The sequence below is a fragment of the Camelus dromedarius genome, chromosome Y (assembly GCF_036321535.1).
Source record: "Camelus dromedarius isolate mCamDro1 chromosome Y, mCamDro1.pat, whole genome shotgun sequence".
NCBI lineage: Eukaryota > Metazoa > Chordata > Mammalia > Artiodactyla > Camelidae > Camelus > Camelus dromedarius.
Window position 1 is genome coordinate 12,291,027 of NC_087473.1, and position 26,464 is coordinate 12,317,490.

Sequence of the window (26,464 nt, forward strand, 5' to 3'; positions counted from 1 at the left end):
CATTTTTTTTAAACTCCCCCCACCAGAATATGTCAGATTCTTAAACCGCTGATAAATTGTGGGATTGATTGTGCGCGTGTATGTTGGTGACTACTGATGTCAGTCTAGTAAGGCCAGTCAGTTTGCAGTCAAGAAGAGTTCAGGGACACAGGTTGTGTGGTCAGCTGTTTGCATGATAATGCTGCGTATCAAACACTTCCACATCTCAGCAGGGAATAGTGAGAAGTGTTCCTTTAGCTTGTGAATTTGTAGATCAGGCTGTTCTGTGTGCTCGTCATCTTCCTCCCGGGACTAGCAGTTTGGCCTGGGCGTGTCAGTGGCACGTGCCCAGGAGAAGCAGCCCAGTCCCTGGGGTGCTTTGCACATCTCTGGTCCTGTCACACCTGCTGACCTTCCATGGCCAAGCAAGTCCCACAGCCAAACCCCAAGTCAGAGGGTGTGGGACGTGCTCCAGCCCTTTAGTGGAGAGAACTATAACTTCACGTGGTGTAGTGTGGCTACGGGGGCTGCGAAGAGTGGTGGCAGTCGCCGGACCCCGTCTCCCGCACCAGGTCTGATGCAGCGTCGTGCTACAGCGTTCAGGACCCGAAGCCGAGTTCCCGGAGCAAAGCCACCTCTGCCACTTCAAGTCGTACGGCTGTGAGCAAGTGACAGCCTCCCCGAGTCTCCGCTTCCTCCTCTTGTCGTTGGAGCAGAGCTGTTGTGTGGCCACGTGAACTGATATGTTGACGTGCTTATTAGAACCCATGGGGGTCGGCTGAGTGCTGCGGGTGCGGCTGCGCCCCTGTCGTCGGCCGTCCAGCCGGGACCTGGAGGAGACGCCTTCCCCACGTCGGAACACGTCCGTCACCACCGCCCAAGTTGGTGATCGCTTCTGGTTCGGGGACTAGAAACGTTTCTGTTGTGGAGCAGGTTTGTGGGACGCAGAGGCTAGGCATCTGAGAGGGAGGGAGGGATTCTAATAAAAATGATTCAAGATTAGGAGAGTGAATTTTTACTTAGAACAGGAAAAAATTGACACAAATCACAGATTTTAAGAAGTCCACAAGTGCCACACACATGTTGTCATTTCCAGCTTCTGCCAGGCTGCTTCAGCTTCTCATTTGAGTTCTCAAGGATCAAGAAGTGCATACACAAAGCAACTGAAATGCGGCTGTAGGTGGCTGTCAGGCGGTGCGGCTGTAGGTGGCTGTCAGGCGGTGCGTCTGCTTGGTCCAGCGATGCTCGTGCCCCACTCCGTCACCCGCCCCTGAGGATGCTCGGGGTTTTGTCCCTGAGCATGTGTGCGCTCGGGCTGATGACCTGCTCTGGTGAGTTTCCCCTGCTCTTTGCATGGGCCCATCAGCTGCGCTGGGTACGCCGAGACAGTGTCGGACATGGGGACACATCAGATGTTGAGCTGTCTTTTCACACCTGCTGGTTGTACTGACGTGGGTCTGCACCCTACGAGCACGGGTGTTCTGAGTGTGTGGTTTCCGTGTTTCCCATTAAAAGAAGAGACCCCATGCACGGTGGGTGTGTTCTTGTATATGCGCACGTTGAGTCACAAGGGCCAGTAAACATTTCCCACTAAAGCCAAGCTGTGTTATTCCCCACTCTACCGCCAGATCCAAAAACTGCTGGTGACAGTTCCAGTGCCTCCTGAGCCGGAGGGAGTGAGATGGAGGAGGGGCACAGAGAGGCCCCGGCCAGCGCATCTCTGGAGGCCCAGTCCCCACCCGCAGACCTTGGAGAGGTGGTGCCAGGAGAGGCCCTGCAGCTTAGCTGTAAGAGCTCCAGGTAAGCCTGCTCCTACTTACACTTGGAAATTCAACCACAAGGCCTGCCAGGTAGGCAGCACTCTCCAGCCGCACAAGGCCTGTGTGGGGAGGTGTTGTTTGTGCGTCTGCTGGCAGGGGAATGAGGCATGTGGTCCCTGTACACAGGGTGCTGTGAGCAGGGCACTGCCTCCCTTCCCGCGTGTTCTTGCCAAAAATGCATCAGACAAACCCAAAGTAGGGGAAATACATAAAAAACAAAACAAAACAAAACTGACCAGTTGTCTTAAAAGGTGCCAAGGCGATGAAGATCAAGAGAAGGGCGGCTGCCAACTGGCAGGACCCAAGGCAGCGGCGATGCGACGCGGGAGCCTGCAGCGGGAGGAGGACGTGAGCGGGGCGCTTGGCGCGGTTTGGACGAGGTCTGTGCTCCACGGGTGGTCCGCGTTCATTTCTTGCCTCAGAGCATCGTGCTGTGGTCATGCGTTGTTTCCACTTGGGAAGTCTTGGGTGAAGAGGACGTGGACATGTTTGTGCTGTCGGCAGCTTTTCTTTGCGAGTCCAAAATTGTTTTCAGAAGGAAAAGTTTAAGGAAGAGTTTCCCTCCGTTTTAAAGGAGGTTGTCCTTCACTGTGGCACTTTTCCTCCGCTGGCTGTAGGGGACCTTTAAAGCGGACCTGCGGCATGTCCTTCCTAGGCCGAAGGCGGAGGCGTGCGGGGCTCACCGGGCATAAGTGGTCATGCTTGGTTTCTCTGCCGCGGTGAAGCTCTTGGAGTTCCTGAGTTTCCAGAAGACTCTGGCCCTCTAAACCCAAAGCCCTCAACGGGTTGCCCCCATGCTTATCTGTGGTGGTCCCCTCTGTGCCTGCTGCCAGTGTGTTCCCCAAAGATCGGCCCCCGTCCCTGACTAGCCAAAGAATTCACAGACCGGGTCTTGGAGCTTAGAAGAAAAGAGGCAGCTTTATTACTTTGCCGGGCAAAGCGGACTCAGCAGGCTCGTGCCTTCAGAACTGTGAGCCTGCCTTAGGGTTGGGGCTTAGTGATTATATAGTGAACAAATTGGAGAGTAAAAGGGGGTAGCAATCAACAGGAGTCTCCGGTGAAGCTTCCTCCTGAATCTTGGCGCAAGTCTGTCCAGCATTATGGGACCATCTGATGGTCTGGAGAGTCATCAGCCTGCAACCTTCTTTATCTGATCAGACTCATCAGGCGCCAGGAGGAACTTCGGAGGGTCTGGTCAGTCTCCTGAGGTTGTCGTCTGGCGACTCCCTTTCTAGGGGAATGCCGCAGAATCCAAACATGACTGTAAATTTCAATGGCCAGGGTGAGGTAAAACAGGAAAATTAGTAACTCCAACTCCAACTCTAATTGTAACAGTGGGCCTGGGGCGGGGGCAGGGTCCGGTCAGTCAGATTTGCTGAGCGTTTTAAAAGCAAACGGCAAGTACAAGGCCGGGAATTAGTTAGCCTAAGTGCAGCCGGAATTAGTTAGCCTAAGTGCAGCCGTTTCGTTATTTCTCTTTCAAAATCCCCACTGTCAGTTTGTCTCATTCCATTTCTATGGAAATAGGGAAGTGGGCATCGTATTTGTCTGGCTGCTTCCTGCTGAGCGGGGGCGTCGTTCCGGGGTTTCTGAGGTGGAGTGAGTGAACCTGATCTTGCCACATGGCTGGGGGTCTAGGAAGAGTCTTAGTTGTTCATTGTTCACACATTAGACAACAGAAGACTATCAGTCTAAATATTACATGTGTACCTACTTCTATTAACCGTAGTGATAAGAAAAACTGCTGGACCCCCATAAGGATAGATCTGAGACCTTGGGGGCATCCATGGAAAGGGGCCAGAGAACCAGGAGTTAACTTGAGATGTAACTTCTCCCTCATACCTCTGAATTCCGTACATTGTGCATTTGTTGCTTCCTGTCCTCCAGGGCAGTTGTGATGTTCCTGGATGCATCTGGTATGAAAGTAAAACAGGCAGTGTGGATCTAGGAACTCAGTAACTACAAGAGGAGAACTTAAGCCCATAAGGTTGCAGCTACAAGTTGCCAACAGACACTGCTTTGAGATTGGCTGGTGGCTTCCCAATTTTGACACCACTCAGGAAACTCAGTCTCTCAGCAATAAACGTGTCTGAAATCACATCTGTAATGGTTACCTGGTTTTACCTTGGATGTCTGAGCTACAGTTATTCCATTTTGGTTTTCAAATGCATTTCTCTCCTTAGCAGCCAAAGCAGATGTCACCACTAATGATTTTAGTGCTTTTCCACATATGAGAAGATGCAAGAATTGGGGCTCATAAAATCTTCTGAAAATACCTAACAATCTGAAGGCCTGTTCTGCCAGTTTTCCCAGAGCGCAAAGCACCTCATTCCTGATTTCCACCCAGAACTCCTTTAAGGGGGTGTTGGAGGTCAGCAGCTGCAGTGGCTCACAATTGAATCCAAGCATAGGTAGATGGCAAGTGCCAACGTGATCTGGTCCTTGTAGAGGCAGATGGCAAGTGCCCTCGTGATCATAAATTTGACCATGGCTTGGCACGGCATTTCATCCCATGGGGCTAGGAATGCTTGTTCCTAGGTCAGGTGAGGATTTTGTGGATAGGCCACCCAGTGTTCTAACATGGGCCTAGGCCTTACTAACAGTAGCAAATTCTCTGGACCAGCTGTCTCACTCATCTGCTGTGGTCCAGGAGAACGTTCCCTCTTGTGCTTCTTCCCATGTCTCGACTTGCACTATTAAAATCATTGGTCTCATACAGAAGTGTATATCTGGCCTGCTGTTTTAAGTTGCCTGGTCATTTTATCAGAGGTTCAGTCACACACTTATTAATGCAAGAAATAACAATTTTGTAAAACAGGCAAAATACAAACCAAATAGTTAGCAGTATCAGTAAGGTCATAAGTAAGAATTTATGCTAAGAACTTCCATTATGTGCGGCTCAGGGCATCCCCAGTCTGTTCTGTACCCATCCTTACCTTTAAGGATGATGTTATACAGGCATTGTTTATAAGACACCAGCCAAACTTCCTAGTGTTATTAGGTTAATTATTCTTAGTATAGTTTGTTTATTTTTTAACACAAGAAAGCCTTTAAACTTAAATGTCCATACCCTGTTGTTAACCATAAAAGTCTTTTCTATAACTGAGGAAGGTTATATTCTTTGGCTGAAATTTTGCTTGTTGCCTTGATAGAGCTTGAGTGATCTTACAAGAAAATTTATATTTATGGCCTGGCTCTGAGAAGGTATTATTAATTGGCCGGGTGAGGGCTCCCACCTTGTAATGTCAATAGTGACCTAAATAGAACTATAATTTTTTTTTTTAAAAGAATGAATTTTCTAAGGGCTATCTAGTTAGAGCCTTGGAGTAGGGAATCCCATCAAAGTAACACAGAATTACTAGGTATGGGTAACTGACCATAAACCTAGCAGCTGTATTGGTTTATAAGCAAAGATATGAGCAGTTTTCAAAGTAATTGTTATACAGGCCTGATCAGCTGTCTTGGGTCAGCTGTCTACCTCAGGTATCTTTTTTTTTCTTCCTGGTGTGGTAGCTTCTTCCCTACTTGAGCATTGTTCTAAGGAGCAGTTCTTTATAGGGCGGTCCAGGGCAGTGGCTGTTTTTGACTGGAAATTAATCCAAAAGCCAGTCTCCTTCAGTTTTTGCTGTGTACGCTCTAGTTAAGAGTACCTGATATAAGGGTCCTTTTATCCAGGCTGAAGATAGTTCTTTAAATCACGTCTCTTCCAGTATGTATAATCCCCTGGTTGCAGGTGATGGGGCATCGGATCTTTATCCAAGGATAGATTTGATTACTGAGCTTCAAAAACAAACCTAGAGTGTCCTTTCAATAATTTAATCAAACTTTGCAACAGTGTAACACAACAGCAAGGAATGATCTGGCAAGAGAGTCTTGGTAAATATAGACCTCAATTAACAAAACTAGAATTTAATATTTACTGAAATATAGTTTGTTTTCTAAGGTTACCCTCATTTTTATCAAATACAGCCAAGTACAGTTTAATTGATCATACGGGCTCTTCTAAATTGGCTGTATTAGAATTCCTCAGAAAGGATCTCAATTTCCAAAAGGCCTCAAGGCCAGGAAAGTCACATGAAGGGCCTGTTACAGATTTTGTCTTACACATTTAGGTGAATTTTTCCCCTTTTGAAGTCCCCAAGATATCTTGAGATTTCTGCACTTGTTAGGAGGTGACCTTTCTAAAACTTACCTAATAAAGCTATTGGGAAGATTTTCCAATTCCTGGAGGGATCAGGGAGAGAGAAGAAGATAAATGTTTTGATTTTACTTACAAAGGTGTAGTTCACCAAATTGCTGTAAGTCATAATTAGCTTGAGGAGAAGGGCTTTTTTATATCTGGAGAACACTGATTAATAGCCAGTAATATTTCAGACAAAACCAAAAATTATAACCATATTTATCAGGTTACTTAGTCCCATGTAACTAACCCCTCCCCCACCTTTTTTTTTTTTTTTTTTTTTTTTTACAGTTTTATGAAATCAGCTTCCATCAGACTTAAAAATTTTTTTTAACCCCGTTTAGTTCAGGGGTATAATCTGAAATTTATCAGAAGCCAGTAAATCTCCTTGAAAGAAAGCATTTTGCAAAAGCATCAGAATAAAACAACTATACTTTTGTTTATAAATGACATAAGACTTAAAAGCATGGTTAAACACCTAGTTACAATGTAAACCACAAAGAAACCTGGTTACAATAACCAGAATTGTGACTGGTAACATTTCAGACATATCAGGCTTTTTAAGGGATTTCATATAATTTTTAGAATATCTATAGTAATAATATTTTTCTTATAATATAACCTAAGAAGATTTATTGTTCGTTTGACAGTACTTTCCATGTGATTTAACATACCAAGTGAAACTTAGTAGTTTAAAATCTCTCTTTGGGATGTTTCAGGGGCCCTCTGAAGCATCCCAGATGTAGCTGGAGGTCAAAAGAATTCTCATGAAAATTTGATATTTAGAAGCTTGTTAATCACTTGGTCAGATAAAAGCATGGATCACTGTGAAACAGTGATTACTCATCAACAATTAAATACTTCAAAGGTAAATACAGTACAGATCACTTAAGGAGTAAAAGAAACTTTATAATCTGTTACTAAAGGCAGATTAACATTGTGAGAAAACTTCATTCTCTTAACAAAGAGAGAGAGAACCAAATCTAGTCTCGGACCAGCTTACTTCTAAGATTCATTTACTTGACTAAATTTATTTTAAACTTAACCAATCCTGACCGTGTACAAAACTCTTTCCTCAGGGTTCCTCTTTTACAAACCTTCCACAACTTTCTGTATCCATATTATTTTGTCCCTTATTTTCTTTTTCATTCAGAAGCAACCAGCTTTAGGACACAGTCACTCTTTTTCCATTAACAAAATATAATTGCATTCCTCATACCTTCTTTTACATACTCATATTACTTTCCTAGCATACAGAGACGTTTCCCTTAGTAGTACAGGATATTTCAGGGTGGCACCAAACATTTATTAATATTTATTCCTAAATATCTGTAGCTCCTCTGTAAGAGGAAGTCAATATTCAGTAATTAATGTTTTAATATCTTATTTTATCGGAAAATGACCTACCTATTTCATAAGCGTCCATCATTTAACTTAGTTTAGCACAACTCTAAAATTTCAAGTTACCAAATATCAGGGGGAGATCATTTGAGTAGACATTTCTGAAATAATCATTTCTAAAGGGTTTACCCAAAAGTTCTTTCTCATTTGCAGTTAAGTTATTTACAAGAATATCATACCAAGTTATTTTTCTTGCTGACAAATTTGTAACAGATAGACAAGGTCTTACTGGGTTTCTCTTAAACCTAAGTACAGTAATAGTTCTATGTTTAACATTAATGAAGCTAAAGACATGTCTATATTGATCAAACCAGTAAAGTTAAGCTAGCTTTAAATACCAGGTATTGATTGATTCAGTACTGTATTTTTTAGATCACATGAACCCGATTTTCATTCTGGCCAGTTTTCAAAATATTTCTAAGTTTTTATATAAGCACTTAATTTCCTTTAAGCCAATTAAATAGAGCTCTTTAACAAATTTATTTTGGCAACACACATACACGTACATACAAACACACAAACACAGAACCCTCATAGTTCCCACTTTTAAAATTTTAGCCATGAAATCAGGTACAACAATGTAAAACTCATCAGTTACAGGAGGCTGGATTCAAATTGGGTTTCTGGTAGACGGAACAAGTGAAAGTTGCCTGTCTAGATAGCTAAACATTTTTACTAACCTCTATAGAAGACATTCAAGATTTCTATTTGTTTCCAAATTACTCCCTTTCTCAAAGTTAGCATTCCAGAGGCCGTAACAGCAGCTGAGTCATTGGTACTGGGACAGAAGTTAGAAGTTTGAAAGTCTACCAGGTGAGACCCCACTGTCAGTTCTACCTAAGGCTCCTGGGTGACCTTTACAATGGAAGGTGTTTGTTCTTCCTTATATTTTTCTGGTTTTAGTTTTGGGCAGTCCTTTCTCCAGTGTCCCTCTGCTTTGCAGTAGACACACTGATTAATAGTCCCAGCTGGCTTTTTCTTATCTCCCTTCTGGCCTCTGGTTTTTTGTCTAGTAAAGGCCCCCAGGCGAGTTACGATTATAATGTTAACTGGCTTTCCGTTCTTGTCTTCTTTAGGATTATAAAACTTAAAGACAATTTCCAATAATTTTCTGGGGTTTTGGCTACTGCTCTTATGATCTTGTGTTAGGGCTTCTACCTCGTTAAAGCGCGAATGTTTGGGGAAGCCCTTCCTGAGGCCAGCTAGGACACGTCGTCCGCAGTGGGCATTTGCGGCTTCCTTTGTTTTAGATGTTGGGCCTCCTTCTGAGTGGCCTCTAAAGCCATTACTTTTTTTAGTTAACTGTAATTAGACCGGTCATTTAAGATTTTACCCGATGGGCTATAGGATGGACTAAACGGTAGGGTAGGGGGCTTGCGGCGCTGTGCATGCCCACCACATTGACACTCAGAAGCCAGTATTAACCGCTGGGGAAAAGAAACAAGGATTACTTTCCCTTCACCGGTGCTACAGCCTCAGTTTTGCGTGTTGCGTGCCCAACCTCGACCTTCCTGGCGCCGCCCTTCAGCCTCTCCTGTGCTGGTGTCTGGAGATGGGGTCCTTTAAATTTAGCAATACTGGGAAAATTTTCCTTATTCTTCCAACATAATGTGGACTTGCTGTGCCATTATAAGGCTGTACGATGGTTTACATATTCTGCAAATGGGCTTTTTCTTCCTCCGTCCCAGTTGTGACCTGACTTACGAAAGCTCACTGGCTGTGTGTTTCACTTACTTCTTTGTACGTTTCTCTGCTCGCTTCCTTGGGATCAGTGTCTTAGCATGGAAACGCTGTAAGCAAAGGACGTAAGACTTCGTCCCCAGTGCTGGCTAGCTGACCTGACATGTCTCATTCCTCACAGAAGTCTCCTCTGAGGCTCTTCCCCATCTGAGCCGGCCGATCTCTCACACGTGAGGACTTCCCTCACAGCGTCCACACTGCCTTACTCAAGTGACCCCGAGACTCAAGCGGAAAGAGATCATTCCCCATGAGTGAAGGGTATGTTTCCGAACGTGTCAGGTGTCTGGAGATGGAGGCGTGTTGGGAGGGCGCTGGGAGGGCTGTCACCGGGAGAGGGCACTGGGGAGGCCCTCCTGGGACACGTGGGTCTCTTCCTAGGCGAGCCTAGTGTTACTCCCAAAGGAGGGCGATCTCAGAGACACGAGGGCGGCGGTGACGGATGCTGGCTTTTAGAGGTTCCAGACATGGACAGGGCCTGGGCTCTCGTTGCTGGGCCACTGTCAGGAAAACTCCTTCCTGTTGGGTGCTCCTGGTGCCGGCAGCCCTGCTGAGCATTCCTTACTGAGGACTCCTCAGAGCAGAGCCCAGTTACCAGAGAGCCTTGTCCACAAAAATAATAAAAAATGGTAAGACTAGAAAAGAGTTTTATTTGAGCCTAACTGAGGACTATAACCAGGAGGCCAGCTCCCCAGGTGACTCTGAGAACCTGCTCCTGGGAAGCACAGATTTTCAGCACAGTTATATCTCGTCAGAACAGAGAACATTAAACAAGTCACCGATACCTTTCTTTAAGGGGTCAAGAAGCCAGAGCAGCACTGACAACTATGGCAGGTAGACTGTGGCCTGGGCCCCTGGGAAGGGGGTCTTATCCGAGGAGGACCAGTGTGGGCGTCCCAGGAAGCGGGGCATTTCATCTTTGACGCGGACCTTCTTGAGTTCTGGTCAGTGTGCCCTTTCATCAGGAAAGCAGATGTGCTGTGCATGTGTGACAGCCCCTAGGCAGGCTGTTTTAGTCACCATCAAATTGAAGTGAACTCAAGTATAAGCCAGAGTGACTTCCCCACACCTCAAGATGTGAAAATGGATTTTATCAGCCTGCAGTAAGGAAACTCATTTAACTTTTACTCGGGGTTTCCCAAGTATATTTGTGCTTGAATTGCCTCTCCCTTGTGTTTAAAAATTTAATGTCAGTCGGAGTGCCCATGTGTCCTGAGAGGCACCGTCCCAAGGGCGGCAGCTCCTGGCCGGAAGGCTGGGCTGAGTGTTGGAGATGAAGGAGCTGCCCTCTGTCTGTCCCCTGAGCAGGAAGGGGACCCTCTCTCTGTCTCCATATAAGGCCATGGTCTTTAAATAGGATTTCTGTATACAGTTTTACCCAAATAAGCTTTGTCATGATAGAAATTAGGCAAAAACACATGTATACGTAAATGAACATGTGTGTATCCGTAGCTAACAATTTATATTAAACCCACGCAGTGGGAGAGTATAGCTCAACTGGTGAAGTGCATGCTTAGCATGCATGAGGTCCTGAGTTCAACCCCCAGTACCACCATTAAAAAAATAAATCAACTTAATTACCTCCCCCCTGAACAAAAAATTAAATAAATTTTTTTAAGTTAAAAAAAACCAAAAACCCCACATTGGTCCATATTTGCTGCCCTTTAGCGTTTATGAAGAACCATCTACCAGTAGTGACCTGGCCAGCATCCCACCAGAGTTCCCCAGGGCCCACCCCACCCTCCCCACCAGCAGCTCTGCCTTTGGCTTGCCAGCTGCCCCTGCAGCACGGCCAGGATTTACCCATGTGAAGTGAGGCTTTGTTAGGCCCTTACTGTCCACTGTCCCTTTCCATCCCTAGAAGAGTCGTTTCCTTCCTGTACAGGTAAGGGGGGCCAAGGCTTGTCAGAGAGACGTTGCCATGTCGGGGAAGATGTTCCCACATCTCCATCTTCTCCTGTCCTCCCCCCTTTTCTAAAAGTAACAGCATTATGCTATTTACATATTTTTGAAATCGGCTTTTAATTTAGCAATATTGGGAAATTTTTCCTCATCCAATATCACGTGGATTTGCTGTCCCATTATAAGGCTGTACAATGGTTTACTGCATGGATCCTCCAAATGGGCTTTTTCTTCCTCTTCATCCCAGTTGTGACCTGACTTACGAAAGCTCACTGGCTGTGTGTTTCACTTAACTTCTTTGTACGTTTCTCTGCTCGCTTCCTTGGGATCAGTGTCTTAGCATGGAAACGCTGTGAGCAAAGGACGTAAGACTTCGTCCCCAGTGCTGGCTAGCTGACCTGACGTGTCTCATTCCTCACAGAAGCCCCCTCTGAGGCTCTTCTCCATCTCAGCTGACTGATATCTCACCCGTGAGGACTTCCCTCACAGCGTCCACACTGCCTTACTCACGTGACCCCGAGACTCAAGCGGAAGGAGGTCATTTCCCATGAGTGAAGGGCATGTTTCTGAATGTGTCAGGTGTCAGCAGAGTTTGACGACGGAACCCCCACAGTGTGTGTGCCACGTCTGCGAACACCTGCATGTATGGGATGCCGTTGCTTTAAACATGTCACACTCCGGGGGAGAGGAGTTAGCTACCACTTCTGGGGGAGGACAAAGTGGTGAAGGGACATGTCTGGATTGGCCACGTAAATCTTGCCAGTGGACTCTTACGGTCCATTAGTAAACATACTCCCCCCATCAGGGAAGAAAAAATAGGTGCTGTCATGGAACCCGTGACCTAGCAACAGGGAATTCTTGAGGTGTGGACAATGGAACGTTTTCCGTGGAAGGCTGTGGACTCGAAGTCCAGGCTCACAGTGCTGCAGAGTGTTCAGCTCTGCCCTCACCGAGGAGCCAGCACAGAGTGGAAGATGTCCTAGAGGAGCCGTGGGTCATGAGCAACTCTAGCCCACTGAGGTCGCTGTCCTTGGCCACAGACAGCCATTTGCTTGGAGAATGGTCAGTAGAGGCTCTGCCTTCTTTGTTGTGTGTGCTTTGTTGTGGTAACATAGACAAGACTTAGCATTTTTCCATTTTTAAACATACGGTTGAATGTGCAATCCTCATCCGTCCCCAGAAATTTTCCGTCTTCTTAAACTGAAACTTTTGTCCTCGTTGAACTCTCATTGCCCATTCCTCCCTCCCTCCGCCCCTAGTACCCACCTTCTTCTTTCTGTGTCTCTAGGAATTTGTGTCCTCTAGGTGCTGCGTATAAGTGGAATCATACAGCATTTGTCTCTCTGTAACTGGCTTATTTCACTCAGCATCGTTAGTCTTCAAGGTCCATCCATCCTGTAGCATGTGACAGAATTCCTTCCATTCTAAGACTGGAAACACTGTAGTGAATGGATGGACCACATTTTGTCCATCCGTTCATGCAGGGATGGAGAATCAGGTCGCTTCCACATCCTAGCCCTTGCGAATAATGCTGTTATAAATATGTATGGATGAGTATCTGTTCAGCTGCCTACTTTCCCTTTGGGGTATGTATATCCAGAAGAGACACAGCTGGATCATACAAGGTCTATTTTTTGTTTGTTTGTTTGTTTTAGGAATAGCCATACAGCTATTGTACTGGTTTGTAATCCCACTAGCAAAGCACAAGTGTTGTAGTTTCTCTGTATCCTGGCACACTTGCTGTTTTCCTTTTTTTTGATAGTAGCCATCTTGTTGAATTGTGAAGTAGTATTTCACTGGGTCTGAGATCTTTTTACCAGGTAGAATGATAGGAAAACAAAACACTCTGGCACAAATACTGGAGATAAAAAGATGTGTGCAACAGTTAATATAACTAGAACTAGTAAAAACAAGTCATTTGTTTTCCTCGTATTTGACTTTTCGTTGTACAAATGATTGAGGATCTTCTCTGCAGCAGGCTTAGACCTTGAGGGCATTTTTTGTCTGCATCCTTTAAGGACCTATTTCTAGAAGAACAGGTATCTTTTAAACATTTATTGGGATTGACAGATTTCCTGTTCTTGCTGTATTATTGGACTGAGGAGATAATTGGAAAGTTGTGATGAGTGAAGAGAAAACCACTAAGGGTATATTAGATTTAATTTTTGTATAGTTCATGAAAATCTTTTCCCCTTCTTGCTTACTGTGTCATCATTCAATACTGTAGGCAACTGACAACTGGCTGCTCTGTTGTGGATATGATGGGGACTTGGAGCTGAGTCTGAAGCCTAAGATGAAAATTTTCATTTTTACATCTCTGCCACATTCACATTATGTGACAATCTCTTGGGCAGCCAGTGTTGCTAGTCTGTTTCCTAATCCAGAAAGACACACCCAAGGCCTAAACCCTCTTGCTCTGGCAGCCTCTCCTGTGGGCACCACATCCTAAAAAAGGGTGACACACCAGGGCTGTCCTGGGCCACTGTAAATGCAGGTGATGAAACTCTGAATAGGAACATACTGCTTTTCATTTTCAAATCCCTTTATCTCCCAATTGTAACCATTGCATAGTCTCTGACAAGCTTTTTCTTCTAGCCTGCTCCCCTCTGGAGTGGACAGCATCCCTTACTCAAGCAGAAGCCCACTGAGATGACACACTTCCCTCATCTATCCCTTCCCTCAAAATGTTTCTGCTTTGCTGCATTCAGTGGTTTTCACACCCTAGTTGCACAGTGGAACCACCTAGGAGCTTTTAAAATATCTGCGCCCCATCCACATCCTCCATGCAATTGACTCAATCTACACTCTTGAAAAGGTGCCCAGTGCAGCCAGAGTAGAGATGTGCTGCATCATCTTCTCCTCTTCCCGGGTACCCTTCCTTTCCCAATGTCTCCTGATACAACATGTAACAACATGTTCAGTTACCTTGAACATTGAAATCCTACCTGGCAGCTTTTATAGTTATCTCCAAAGAAATACTCAAACTCAAACTGACTGATTTCCTGCCCATATGTCTTTTATAAATTATTTCTTCAAAATAATTTGCTCAGGATTATCTGGCCATAAAGAATGATCTTTAAAATATGGTATTTGCTAAGAGCATGCTGGCCTTGAGAGGGGATTGTGGTATCAGTCTTTCAAAATCCCTCCCTGTTCCTCCCTCTGAGCTGTGACCACCCCCATAATCAAGTCTGGACCCCTCGATACTCTCCATGAACTGGCTTCAGTGCCTGCTCCTGCCTCTCCAATTATTCACGTCTGTGCTGACATCACTTCAGGTGCCCCACACATTTTTCCCCATTAAAGCAAATCTTTTTACCTTAAAACATAAGAAATCACTAGTAGTGCCAAAAGTTAGATGCATCTTCTTTTGTAACTTTCCAGCATATTTTATGATCAAAAATAAGATCATACCTACATACTTACATGTTTATTATCTGCATTTTAAATTTGACCCACCATGTACTTTTGCCTTCTACTCATATCTGATAAATATTATGATGAGTTAATTACTTTAATACTTAGTACATATTATAGTATATTTGTATAACAGAATTAATTAATTCTTCATTGCTTCAAAACTTTAATGAAGTCATTGATACTCTTTTTCTTATTCAAAAAATCAAGCTCATGGCAGAAATTCCTGAAAATATTGAACAGTCAGACGTTATTAAAATAAATCATAATCTGAGGTCATAAACACAGTGTTGAGTGAAAGAAGTCAATCACACAGGAATGCCAAGTGCTTGATTCCTATTTTGAAAAATGGGCAGAATTGAAGTAATGTTCAGCGGTCCATTCTGAGGAGAAAAACTATAAAGACAAACTAGGAAGTGGTGATATTATATATCTTTTTTATACAATCATTTTAAAATTGAAAGGTCAGTTTTCTTTTTAATTGAAGTACAGTTGATTTACAGTGTTACATTAGTTTCTGGCGTACAGCATAGTGATTCACCAATTTCACATTCTTTTCCATTATAGTTTATTATAAGATAGTGAATATAGTTCACTGTGCTATACAGTAAATTGTTATTATTTTTCTGTTTTATATATAGTGGTACGTATCTGCTAAGCCCATAGTCCTAATTTATCCTTCCCCCACTTTCCCCTTTGGAAATTGAGGTACGCTTTCTATGTCTGTGAGTCTGTTTCTGTTTTGTAAATAAATTCACTTACATAATTTTTTTTTAGATCCCACATATAAGTGATCACATATGATATTTGTCTTTATCTGACTTGTTTCACTCAGCATAATGGTCTTCAAGTCCATCCATATTGCTGAAAATGGTATTACTTTATTCTTTTTTTTTTTTTTTTTTTTTACTGCTGAGCAGTATTCCATTGTATAAATATATCACAGCCTCTTTACCCACTTTCACGTCTTGGCTATTATAGTGTTGCTGTGAACATGAGGTTCATGTATCTTTTCAAATCAGAGATTTCATCTTTTACGCATATATGTCCAGGATTTATTTTAGTTTTTAGTTTTTAATTTTAGTTTTTCAAGGAACCTCCATACTGGCTGCACCAAACTGCCTTCCCACCAGCAGTGTAGGAGGGTTCCTTTTTCTCCACAGCCTCTCCAGCATTTGTCATTTGTGGATTTTTGAATGATGGCTATTCTGAGTCATGTGAAATGATATCTCATTGTAGTTTTGATTTGCATTTCTCTGATTTTGAGCATCTTTCTATGTGCCTTTTGGCTATCTGTATGTTATCTTTGGAGAAGTGTCTGTTAAGGTCTTCTGCCCACTTTTTGGTTGGGTTATTTCTTTTTTTTGATATTGAGCTGTATGAGCTGTTTGTATATTTTGAAAATTAAGCCCTTATCAGTTACATCATTTGCAGATTTTTTTCCCCTTTATATGTTGTCTTTTCATTTCGTTTATGGTTTCTTTTGCTTTGCAGAAGCTGTTAAATTTGATTAGGTCCTGTTTGTGTATTTTTGCCTTTATTTCTTTTGCCTCGAGAGGCTGACCTAAGAAAACATTGCTACAATTTATGTCAAGACTATTTTGCCTATGTTCTCTTCTAGAATTTTTATGGTGCCATGTCTTTTATTTAAGGCTTTCAGCCATTTGAGTTTAATTTTGTGTATATGAAGTGAGGGAGTGTTCTAACTTCATTAATTTACTTGCGGCTGTCTAGCTTTCTGAACATGACTTGCTAAAGAGAGTGTCTTTTCTCTATTGTTTTTTAATATGATTTTTAAAGTTATTTACAGTTATTGTAAAATATTGGCTATATTTGTACTGTTATACAATATATCCTTGAGCTTATCTTACACCTAATGGTTTGTATCTTCCCCACCCCTGTATTCCTTCCACCCCCTCCACCACTATTTGTTCTCTGTATCTGAGTCTGCTTCTTCTTTGTTATATTCACTAGTTTGTTGTTATTTTTAGATTCACATATAAATATCATACAATATATGTCTTTCTCTGTTTGACTGACTTCATTTAGTATAATGCCTTCCAAGTATATCTATGTTGCTGCATATGACAATTTTTCATTTTTATGGCTCAGTAGTATTCCATTGATGTATGTGTGTGTGTGTTTGTGTACGCATGTGTATCTTGGTTATCCATTCAACTGTCAGTCAACAGTTAGGTTGCTTCCATATGTTGGCAGTTGTAGATAATGCTGCTAATGAACATTTGCATATATATATCTTTTTAAATTTGTGGGTTTTTTTTTTATATATATCATATACCCAGGAGTGGAATTGCTGGTCCTTTGGTAGCTTTTTTTTGTTTGTTTTCTAAAGGAGCGTTCGTGCTGCTTTCCATAGTGGCTGCATATCAATTTACATTCCCACCAAAGTGTATATGGATTCCCTTTTCTCTACATCCTTCCAAAATTTGTTATTTGCTGTCTTTTTGACAATAGCCATTTTGAAAGGTGTGAGGTGGTATCTTGTTTGGTTTTGATTTATGTTTGCCTGAGGATTAGCAGTCTTCAACATCTTTTCATGTGCCTGTTGGGCATCTGCATTTCCTTTTTGGAAAACTGTCTTTTCAGTTCTGCTTATTTTTTAATTGGGTTGTTTGGTTTTTTTTATGTTAAGTTGTGTGAGCTATTTATATATGTTGAGTTTCAATCCCTTAATGATCATATCATTTGCAAATATTATTTTCCAATTTAGTAGGTTGTTTTTCATTTTGTCTGTATATTTTAAACTGAGCAGTGGCTATCTGGGTATTTGCCTGATGATCATTCAGCTGTACATTTAAGATTATGTGTTATATTTCGTATGTCTGTGATTCTTCACAGTACAAACAACTTTAAAAACTTAGCACCTCTAACTCAGTTAAAAATGTCTCTTCATAATTTATTGTATAGACTTCCAGGTCTATTCATAGCCCAGATTATATTATACATACTATTGTTTGTGGCCAGTCTTAATCACATCTTTGGTCAAATGCTCAGAAGTAAAAATGTCATTGTGAAGGTTTGTCCCTTCTAAGCCTTTTGGTAAATATTGCCAAATGGTCTTTGACAAAGTTTGCTTGCTTTATGCCACTACCAGCAGATTACAAGGGTCAGAAGTCTCTGGTCTCAAATAATAGCACTTTCCCCTCAAATTAAGCACTACTCTCCCATAGTGGTGGGGGGGTGTGGGAGTTGGGGAGAGGTGTTGTTTCAGTCCTGAGGGTACCAATCTCATGATGCCTTGTATTTGTTTGCAGTTCTTCTGGGTATGTGGCCGCCATGCCCTTGCTCATCAATAGCGCCAATCGTCAAGTAGCAGGTTTTGCTGTAGCCACCATTGGATGGATCCTTGGCACTGTATCCATGGGCCTGGTGGAGTGGCGAATATGGTATATGAACAACACCTCTCTTTTCCCCTCTCGTCTGGCCTCTGTGGGAATGTGGAGAGTCTGCATTTACCATCATGTCAACAACTCTAGCAGAGCCACAACATGTCATCATTACACGTACCATGATACTTACCTCCCTCTTGATATCCGTGTTCCTCAAAACCTCCTGCTGGTTGCCAGCATTCTAGGGCTTTTAGAAAAAGCCTCCATTATCTTTGCACTTAGGAATGTGTACATTGGAATCCTTGAAAAGAAGGCCACCTGCAACTCATTTATCACTTCAGGAATTCTGAACATAGCAGCTGGTATCTGTATCTTCATGGCTGTGTTCTGGAATTACTACTCTGTGATGAACAAAGAGGGGATTGCCTTCCCACCATCTTTCAATATGCCCTTCAAGCCAGATACTCAGAGAATTGGCAGTGCCATTGTAGTGGCGTGTCTGGCTGCCTTCATGATATTGTTAAGTGGGTTGTTTTTCCTCTCTTACAAATTTCCCCTGGATAGCCAAGTGCATCCTGAAGTTTCAGAAATGTAAAATTCCTGATTGTGTTGACTTTGTAAATCTGAGATTACCAGTAGTTTGTGGGAAGTATTTCCAGGATGCTGTATCAAATATTTCCACAGATTTCAAAACCATGGCGGTTATGCACAAAGTAACTAATTGTTTCTTTCTGTTATATTCTGTGTCTGAATTTGGTTCATTGACTCAGTTAAGGTAATTTCATTTTTTAAAAATCTTGCCCACCTGCAAGTTGATCTTATCAGATCTGGATTTTAATTACTGCCTAATAAATAATCAATCCTATAAACCTGGAGTATGGACATAGTTTCTGAGATTTTCACATCTCCCTCTTAAACCTATACTAAAAGCAACCAAAACTATTTCTTATGGCATGGTAGTAACATCTCTCTATCATGTAAAAACTTCCAAAATGTGTAAATTCCTTATAGAATTCTGTCACTTCCCTTACCAGATTGAACAGTTATCAGGATTCTTCCGTATTAGCATTATCTATCCCATTTTCCCCTCTATTAAAAGATTTTAAAGTAAACACCAAATATCATATGCCGTCATCCTGTATACTTTGATATTACTTTCTAATAAAAAGACATTTCCTTGTATAACTATATTATACCTAAAGAACATTAATAGTTATTCTTTATTATCATTGAATACTTACACTTTTTAAATGCCTTGGAGATACTTCTTCAGGTTTTGTTTCCTACACAAGGTAGTCCCTATGACCCAAGTTTAAAACTAAACATCCCCCTTACCACCACACCTCCTCTGCCCTTAAAAAAGAAAATGGGTCAATTGTCATGTTATTAAATACAATACCTGTTGAGTCTTAGATTTTGGATTAGCTCTTTGAGCAAAGTATTTCACAGGGGGTTCCTGGTACTTCAGACCGAGTGCATTATGCCCGGCAGTATACAGTAACTGTTCTTTTAGTGATGCTAAGATTGATGTGTGGATTGTGAAGCTTGAACACTCTTGTAAATGTCACCAAATTTACACCTAGGTTTCATCTATTGATGGTCCTTGTTTGAATCAGTTATTTCACTAAGAATTATAGCTTCTAATAAGAATACTTTAGCCAGATTTATTAGCTGGGATGCTTTTTAAAAAGCTTTCCATCGTCAAGCATGGCTACTTTGTTAGTCTAAAATTCAGTTTATACAACAAGGTAAAGTAAATGCTTCTTCCCCCCGCTCCTAATTGTTAACTTTCTAGAGTAAGGAGGGCAAATGCCCTAAATTATTTTTGTGATCCTACTTTTCCTTTTTGTGTCTTTGTCGTTTTGAATATCAACTCAGCTTTTCAGTGTGAACTTATAAAATTGGTTCTGTGTTTTTTAATGGAAATTGTCAGGTATGTTCAAAAGTAGAAGACAGTCTCAGCTTCAAGAATTATCAAGATGTGGTCAGTTATGTTTCTGTATCCTCACTCTTAACCTGCCCCTGCCTTGGTTTATTTTGTAACAAACCTGGCAATTCATTGTTTTGCACAAATGGTTCAGTATGCATTTCTAAAAAATAAGGACTCCTCTAAAAAAAGAGAGAGAGAGACCTAACTACATTGTCATTATCTCACCAAAAAAAACTGAACAATAATTTCCTAATGTAATCAAATACCTGGCTAATGTTCTGTTCCTTTAATACTCTAATAAATGTTTTGGACCATAACTTGTGAGTTTCCATACATTCAGTGTCTCACTCTATTGCATAGATTATTCCTTTTATGATCAAATTGTCCTATCCTTGGCAATGGAGCCCATGGACTTACGTCTTTTGATCTGGCTCTGTTGTTAAGATTTAAAAAAAAACAACAAGACTTTATTCAACACAATTGTTGGTGGAGGGTATACCTCAAATGACAGAGTGCATGCTTAACATGCAGGAGGTCTTGAGTTCAATCCACAGTACCTCCATTAAAAAAAAGTAATGAATAAATAGACCTAGTGAGCAATCCTCTCAAAAACATAATAATAAAAAAAAAAGACAATTATAACATACAATTTATCTCAAATAACTTTTCACTTTATCAATAAAATTAATTTTGTGGAAATGATTTTCTTAAAAACCAAAATAGTAGAGAGAACATATCAACAATACATTTGACAACTACTTTTATCAAATGTTAGAGAGATATTGAAATTAAAGCATATTTATTTTAGTCTGTATCTATTTACCTTTTATACCAGTAGTTCTTAAGTTCATGGAAATTCTCCCCAGAACAATTCCGCACCTGCTCATACCCTCACCCACACAATACACACAATTTTGCCCAGGTTCAGAACTCTCTTGAAATCTGTTCATGGATCTCATTTTCAAAATAAGTGACATTTTCCAAAAATTGACTTGATATTTCATAGACTTGCTGAGAATTTCCCTTTATAATTTTCAGCTTATTTTTTAAACAAATTAACTCCATTAATTAAAAACCTACATAGAATATTAATAAGCACAGATATATCTGGTTTTAAATCAATTTACTAAGCAGGTGTGAGTGATAGATTCTAAGATAAAAAGTGTTTTTAACAAATCATTACTGAAGTCATTTTCCTTTCAAGAAACATGGCTAGAAAGCGTGTTAATTTTTGAATGGGAAGGATTTCACTGCAGAAGCACTATCTTGGGAGCAAAGCAAATTCTAAATGCAGTAAGATCATGGGGCCATCTGTACAGGCTGCAACAGTAAGACATTAAGCCAGCCAGTGGCCTGGAATCTGTTTGCTTACGTGTTTCTTGAGTTTCGTCCACGTCCAAGAGCTTGCCATCGTTACACTGAAGTTCATGGATGATCTAAGAAGAACAAGGTATTGTTTTTAATCTCAGTTCCAGTTCATCTTCAGTTTTTCCTTTACTATGTTTGAGAAAAGTTCTGTCCTTTCCCAGAGCCTGTAGTTCTTTTCTGGCTCATGCCTGTTTGGATGATGCTGGACTACTTTTACAAAAGCATTGGACTCTTGACGGTTTTTCCCATACTAGTTTTGCTAGAAAAATCTGCATTCTGCATTGAGGTTTTTCTTTTCACGTTCTCCAGCTATGCTACATTCTGTATCTCAGTAGATTTCTTCATATTTTTCTGGTTCTCTGAGATGGGTTTGCCCATTGGAGGTCCACATGGCGACAGTGAGCTCAGCGTATCCCTCCCTCCCGGAATCCAGACTTGCTCTTCACTAGCCAATTAATTCTCTGACCATCCCCATCAGTTAAGAGGAGGTGCTTCCTATAACTCACAGTCAGTCATGATTTCCATGGCCTGCACAGTGCCAGGGATGGTAGTTCCTATTAGTTGTTTTTATTTTGTTATGAAATATACTTTGAAAATCATATCTTAATAATAATTTTATTGAAGTATAATTCATGTACATAAAATTCATCCTGTAACATGTATGAGCACTTTTTAATACATTTACATAGTTGAGCATCAATCAACACCATCTAATTAAAACTGAGCTTGATCCTATAGGTCACTTTGGGTACAAACCTTTCCATGCCCCCAATTTCTTGTTTACAGAAAAGGGTTTCAGTCTCCTAGAACTTCTCTGAGCTCCAAAGAGCAGATTCAAGCAGTTGCTGATTAGAGAAGTAAAGGAATGTAGAAACAAAGGAAAATCAAGCCCAACATAACCTTTTCCATGATTGCTAGCTTTAACGAACACCTTGACTTATGACCCCAAACTGTTGAGATAATGTCCGGTGGCTTCAACCAGCTGGTCCCAAATGAACTTAAAATTGATGACACTGGCAGGGTTCACTGAGAACTGAAGCTCCTGTACCATCAGGAAGGCTGTAAGTAAATGATTAAATGCCTCAACCATTGCTTTATATGTCTACTAGAAAAAGTTAAGGGATCACAAGACCATGATTTACTAGTTTGCTTTGCAGGAGCATGTAGATCAGTCACAATCACAAGTGATATATTGAGTTACAAGATGGAGCCAGCTGCAGAAATCACAAAGAACCGCCTCCCCTTCTCCTTTTTTGCCTTTGAAAACCTTGTGTTCTGACCAGCCAGCAAGATGGATTTGAGATGAGTCTATGTCTCCCATATTCTGGGTGGCACCTCCTTGACTAATAAACCTTTCTCTGCTCCAAATGCTGACATTCTCGTTTGTTTGGCTTCATTTTGCATCGTGCACACAAACTTGGGTTTGACGACATTATTATACAACATTTTCATCACCTCAAAAATGAACTCCATTGGCAGTTTTCATTAGTCTTTGAGTCTTCTTTTTTTGTCCCTCAAAAAGATGTACCAGATGCATCCTGTACATGTCAGGCCCAAGACCTTAAATCAGCCATGCCATTCCTTCAGTGAGTCCTAGACATTGGGACGGTATTTAGAAACAATAACAAGGGCATCGATGGTGCTCATTTTACTGGATTGTCATTATGTTTAGGTATTTTAGTGGACAAAACTAGGACATACATTTTTTTGGAAGAAAATATCGTTATAAAGTTGTCTTCAATTTTTATTCAGCTGCAATATGGTAATGCATTTCTTTCTCGCAGATTGAAAACTCAACAATATTAAACTTACTTGCTTTTTTCTGTGACACATAAAATAAAAAAATATTACTATGATTAGCCATAAGACTATTAAAGTTTAAGGGTTCTTTTAAGCCCTGTTGTTCTCTAAAATTTAGGAGTTCTTAATATAGTAAGGATGTTTGTCCTTTGCGCTTCCAGTTACAAATACCTTTCTTAATTTGTTCTTTATGTTTCAATTTTGCATATGGTATTTTTGTTAAACAAATTTGGATGGAGGTTTATAAACCTATAAAATTTATATATTGTCACATATATCAATCTTTCTATTATTTCTTATGGTATTTGAATCATAATTTAGGTATATTTTCCCCACTCCCATGTTACAAAGGCATTTGTTCACTTTCCTCTAGTACTTGAATGGTTTCATTTTTACTGTATTCATTTAACATTTATCCCAATATATGATGGGAGATATTGGGCCAAATTTATCTTTTCCAAGTTACTCTCCTTTATATAAATACCACTTTATCAAAAAAAAAAAAAAACCTTTCATCTACTGCTTTTACCTGTTATCTTTTCTCATATACTAAACCTCCATAGATATTGTGTCCATTTATGGATGATCTTTTTGACTCCTTTAGTGTATTTGTGTATTGATATGCGAGTAACTGCACTGTTTTAAATTCTAGAATCTTGTTTTAAAATAATATGCTATGCTATGTGGTATGCTTGCTTCTACCCAACTCCTAGGGCTTAATTCTTTCTGCTTATTTTTTAGTGTGAATTTTATGATCAACTTGTCTTACTCCAGACTGGAAAATAACCTGTTAGTATTTTTATTAGTCTCATGCTAAGTATATGATTTAAGTTAGAGGTAATTTACATGTTTATAGTATTGACTCTTTTTATTACAGAATGTAGTTTTTCCTTTTGTTCATCAGAGAATGTTTTGCCTGTTTTCTTTTTTCAGGGGTTTTATGATGTCATGCCTTTTATTTAAGTCTTTAAGCCATTTTGAGTTTATTTTTGTGTGTGGAGGGAGGGAATATTCTAAGTTCACTGATTTACATTGCTGCTGTCCAGCTTTCCCAGCACTACTTGCTGAAGAGACTGTCTTTACTCCATTGTATATTCTTGCCTCCTTTATTGAAGATTAACTGACCATAAGTGCATAGGTTTATTTCTGGGCTCTCTGTTCTGTTCCATTGATCCATATGTCTGTTTTTATGTCAATACCATGCTCTTTTGATTACTGTAGCTTTGTAGTATTGTCTGACGTCTGGAAATGTTATTCCTCCAGCTTCATTCTTTTGCCTTGATGCTTTGGCAATTCTGGGTCTTTCACAGTTCCATATACATTTTTGTATTATTTGTTCTACTTCATGAAAAATATCCTGGGCAATTTGATAGAGATTACATTAAATCTCTAGGTTGCATTGCGTAGAATGGCCATTTTAACAGTATTGATTCTTCCAAACCAAGAGAATGGGCTGTCTCTCCATTTCCCTGAAACATCTTCAGGTTTTCTTTATCAGTGTTTTATAGATCTCAGAATATAAGTCTTTCATCTCCGTGGTTAGGTTTATTCCTAGGTTTGCAGTTTTAAACAGGATTTTTAACTTTCTCTTTCTGATATTTCATTGTTAGTAAAAAGAAATGCAGCAGATTTCTCCATATTAATCGTGTATTCTGTTACCTTGTTGAACTCTTGCATTAGTTCTAATACTTTTTGTGTGGAGCCTAGGTTTTAGGGTTTTCTATGTAGGGTATCGTGTCATCTGCATATAATGACAATTTTTCCCTCTTCCCTTGCAATCTGGAAGATTTTTATTTCTTTTTCTTTTCTGATTGCTGTGGCTAGGACTTACAATACTGGGTTAAATAGAAGTGGTGAGGCGGGTTTCCTTGTCTTGTTCCTGAATTTAATGGGAATCCTTTCAGTTTTTAACCATTAAGTATTTTGTCAGCTGTGAGTTTGTGATAAATAGCTTTTATTATCTTGAGTTATGTTCCCTCAGTACCCACTTTGGTAAGAGTTTCTATCATGAATAGATGTTGAATTTTATTAAGTGTTTTTTCTGCATCTGTGGAGATGAGTATGTCATTAGCATCTATTAGATGAGTGTGTTAGCAGACCTAACGTAACCTAACCATGTCATTTTTGTCTTTTCTTTTGTTGATGTTGTGTATCATATTTACTGATTTATGTATGTTGAACCATCCTTGTGTCCCTGGGATGAATGCAACTTGGTCATAATGTATGATTCTTTCTCTATGTTGTTGGGTTCTGTTTGCTAATGTTTTGCTGAGGATTTTTGCATCTATATTCATCAAGGATATTGGCCTGTAATTTTTTTTTTTGGGGGGTGGGTAGCGTTTTGGTATCAGGGTGATGGTGTCTTCATAGAATAACTTTAGGAGTGTTCTCTCTTCATCATTATTTTGGAAGAGTTTAAAAAGAATTAGTATAAGTTCTTCTTTGTATCTTTGCCAGAATGCTCCAGTAAAACCCTCTATTCCTTGACTTTGTTTGTTTTATTTTTGTTTCATTTTGCTTCTTTTAACAGTTCTATTTCACTTCCAGTGGTTGGTCAGTTCAAATTATCTTTTTTTTCCCCTTTGATTCAGTTTTGGCAGGCTGTATGTTTCTAGAAATGCATTCATTTCTTCTCTGTTGTCTATTTTGTGGCATATAAGTCTTCATAAAATTTTCTTATATTGTTTTCTATTTCTCTGGTATTGATTGTTATGTTCCTTTTTCATTTCTTATTTTGTTTATTTGGATCCTCTCCCTTTTATTCCTGGTTATTTTACATTTTGATATTTCACCCTACTGCCTTCTTACTTTCTTTTTAAAATTATTTTTATTGAAGTAGAATTGATTTGTAATACTGGGTTAGTTTCAGGTGTACAGCATAGTGATAGAGGGTTTTTTTTTTTTTTTTCAGATTATATTCCATTATAGGTTTTTGTAAGATACTGCCTTCTGTCTTTCCTGAGAAATCCTGAGGAGAATTTAAACTAATTGAGGATCCTATACATGATGGTGATATTCTATTTTTGCTACTTTCGGAAACACTCTTTTCTCTTAGTAGAGCACTATAGATGCTAGAGTTTTCATATATTCTAGCTCCAGTTTCATCTATTATTTAGTATATACACTTTTTACAATTAACCTACCAATATTGATACATTGTTGTTAACTAACTGTGGTTTAGTCATATTTCCTTAGGGTTTTGTGTGTATGTGTTTATTTCCTTTTTCTATTCATAGATTTTTATCCAGGCATTATGTATGATAATTTATTAGGCTTTCTTTGTTATTGATGACATTGACAGCTTTGACTAGTACTGATAGGACTTTGTATTTTTTTCATTTGGGAGCTCATGTGCCTCAATGGACATTTCCTCATCAATATGTAGATTTTTTTGTGAGCACTTGCTTTCTGATACTGATATGCTCCAGCTTAATTCTTACCTAGTCCTTGAACCAGACATTCCACAAGAAGCCCTGGTTCCTTTTATTACTTTCTATTTGAAACCATGGGTCTGGGCACTATGTTCTCATTGTTCTTATGGTATTATTATTTTTAACTTCTTACAGTAACATGTCAAGGA

At 40.3% G+C, this 26,464-nt stretch overlaps 1 protein-coding gene across 2 annotated transcripts; it reads left to right on the plus strand.

Annotated features, from left to right (window-relative positions):
• The first annotated feature begins 68 nt into the window (after positions 1-68).
• Positions 69-20,033, plus strand: CLDN34 (claudin 34). Of its 2 annotated transcripts, none has more exons than XM_064483583.1 (3): positions 69-1,779; positions 2,051-2,179; positions 17,712-20,033. In XM_064483583.1, the coding sequence occupies exons 1-3, from the start codon at positions 1,661-1,663 to the stop codon at positions 18,379-18,381; spliced, it is 918 nt and encodes a 305-aa protein (XP_064339653.1). In that variant the 5' UTR covers positions 69-1,660; the 3' UTR covers positions 18,382-20,033. The 2 variants fall into 2 exon arrangements, with proteins under 2 accessions (XP_064339653.1, XP_064339654.1); XM_064483584.1 differs by lacking the exon at positions 69-1,779 and adding an exon at positions 9,242-9,378 and having other exon boundaries at positions 2,141-2,179.
• The last annotated feature ends 6,431 nt before the right edge of the window (positions 20,034-26,464 follow it).

Excerpts from the sequence above, each read along its gene's own strand:
- CLDN34 (XM_064483583.1), top strand. The coding sequence starts at position 1,661 with ATGGAGGAGGGGCACAGAGAGGCCCCGGCCAGCGCATCTCTGGAGGCC. Across the intron at positions 1,780-2,050 it reads CTTAGCTGTAAGAGCTCCAG|GTGCCAAGGCGATGAAGATC; the intron begins GTAAGCCTGCTC and ends TTGTCTTAAAAG. Across the intron at positions 2,180-17,711 it reads CTTGGCGCGGTTTGGACGAG|TTCTTCTGGGTATGTGGCCG; the intron begins GTCTGTGCTCCA and ends ATTTGTTTGCAG.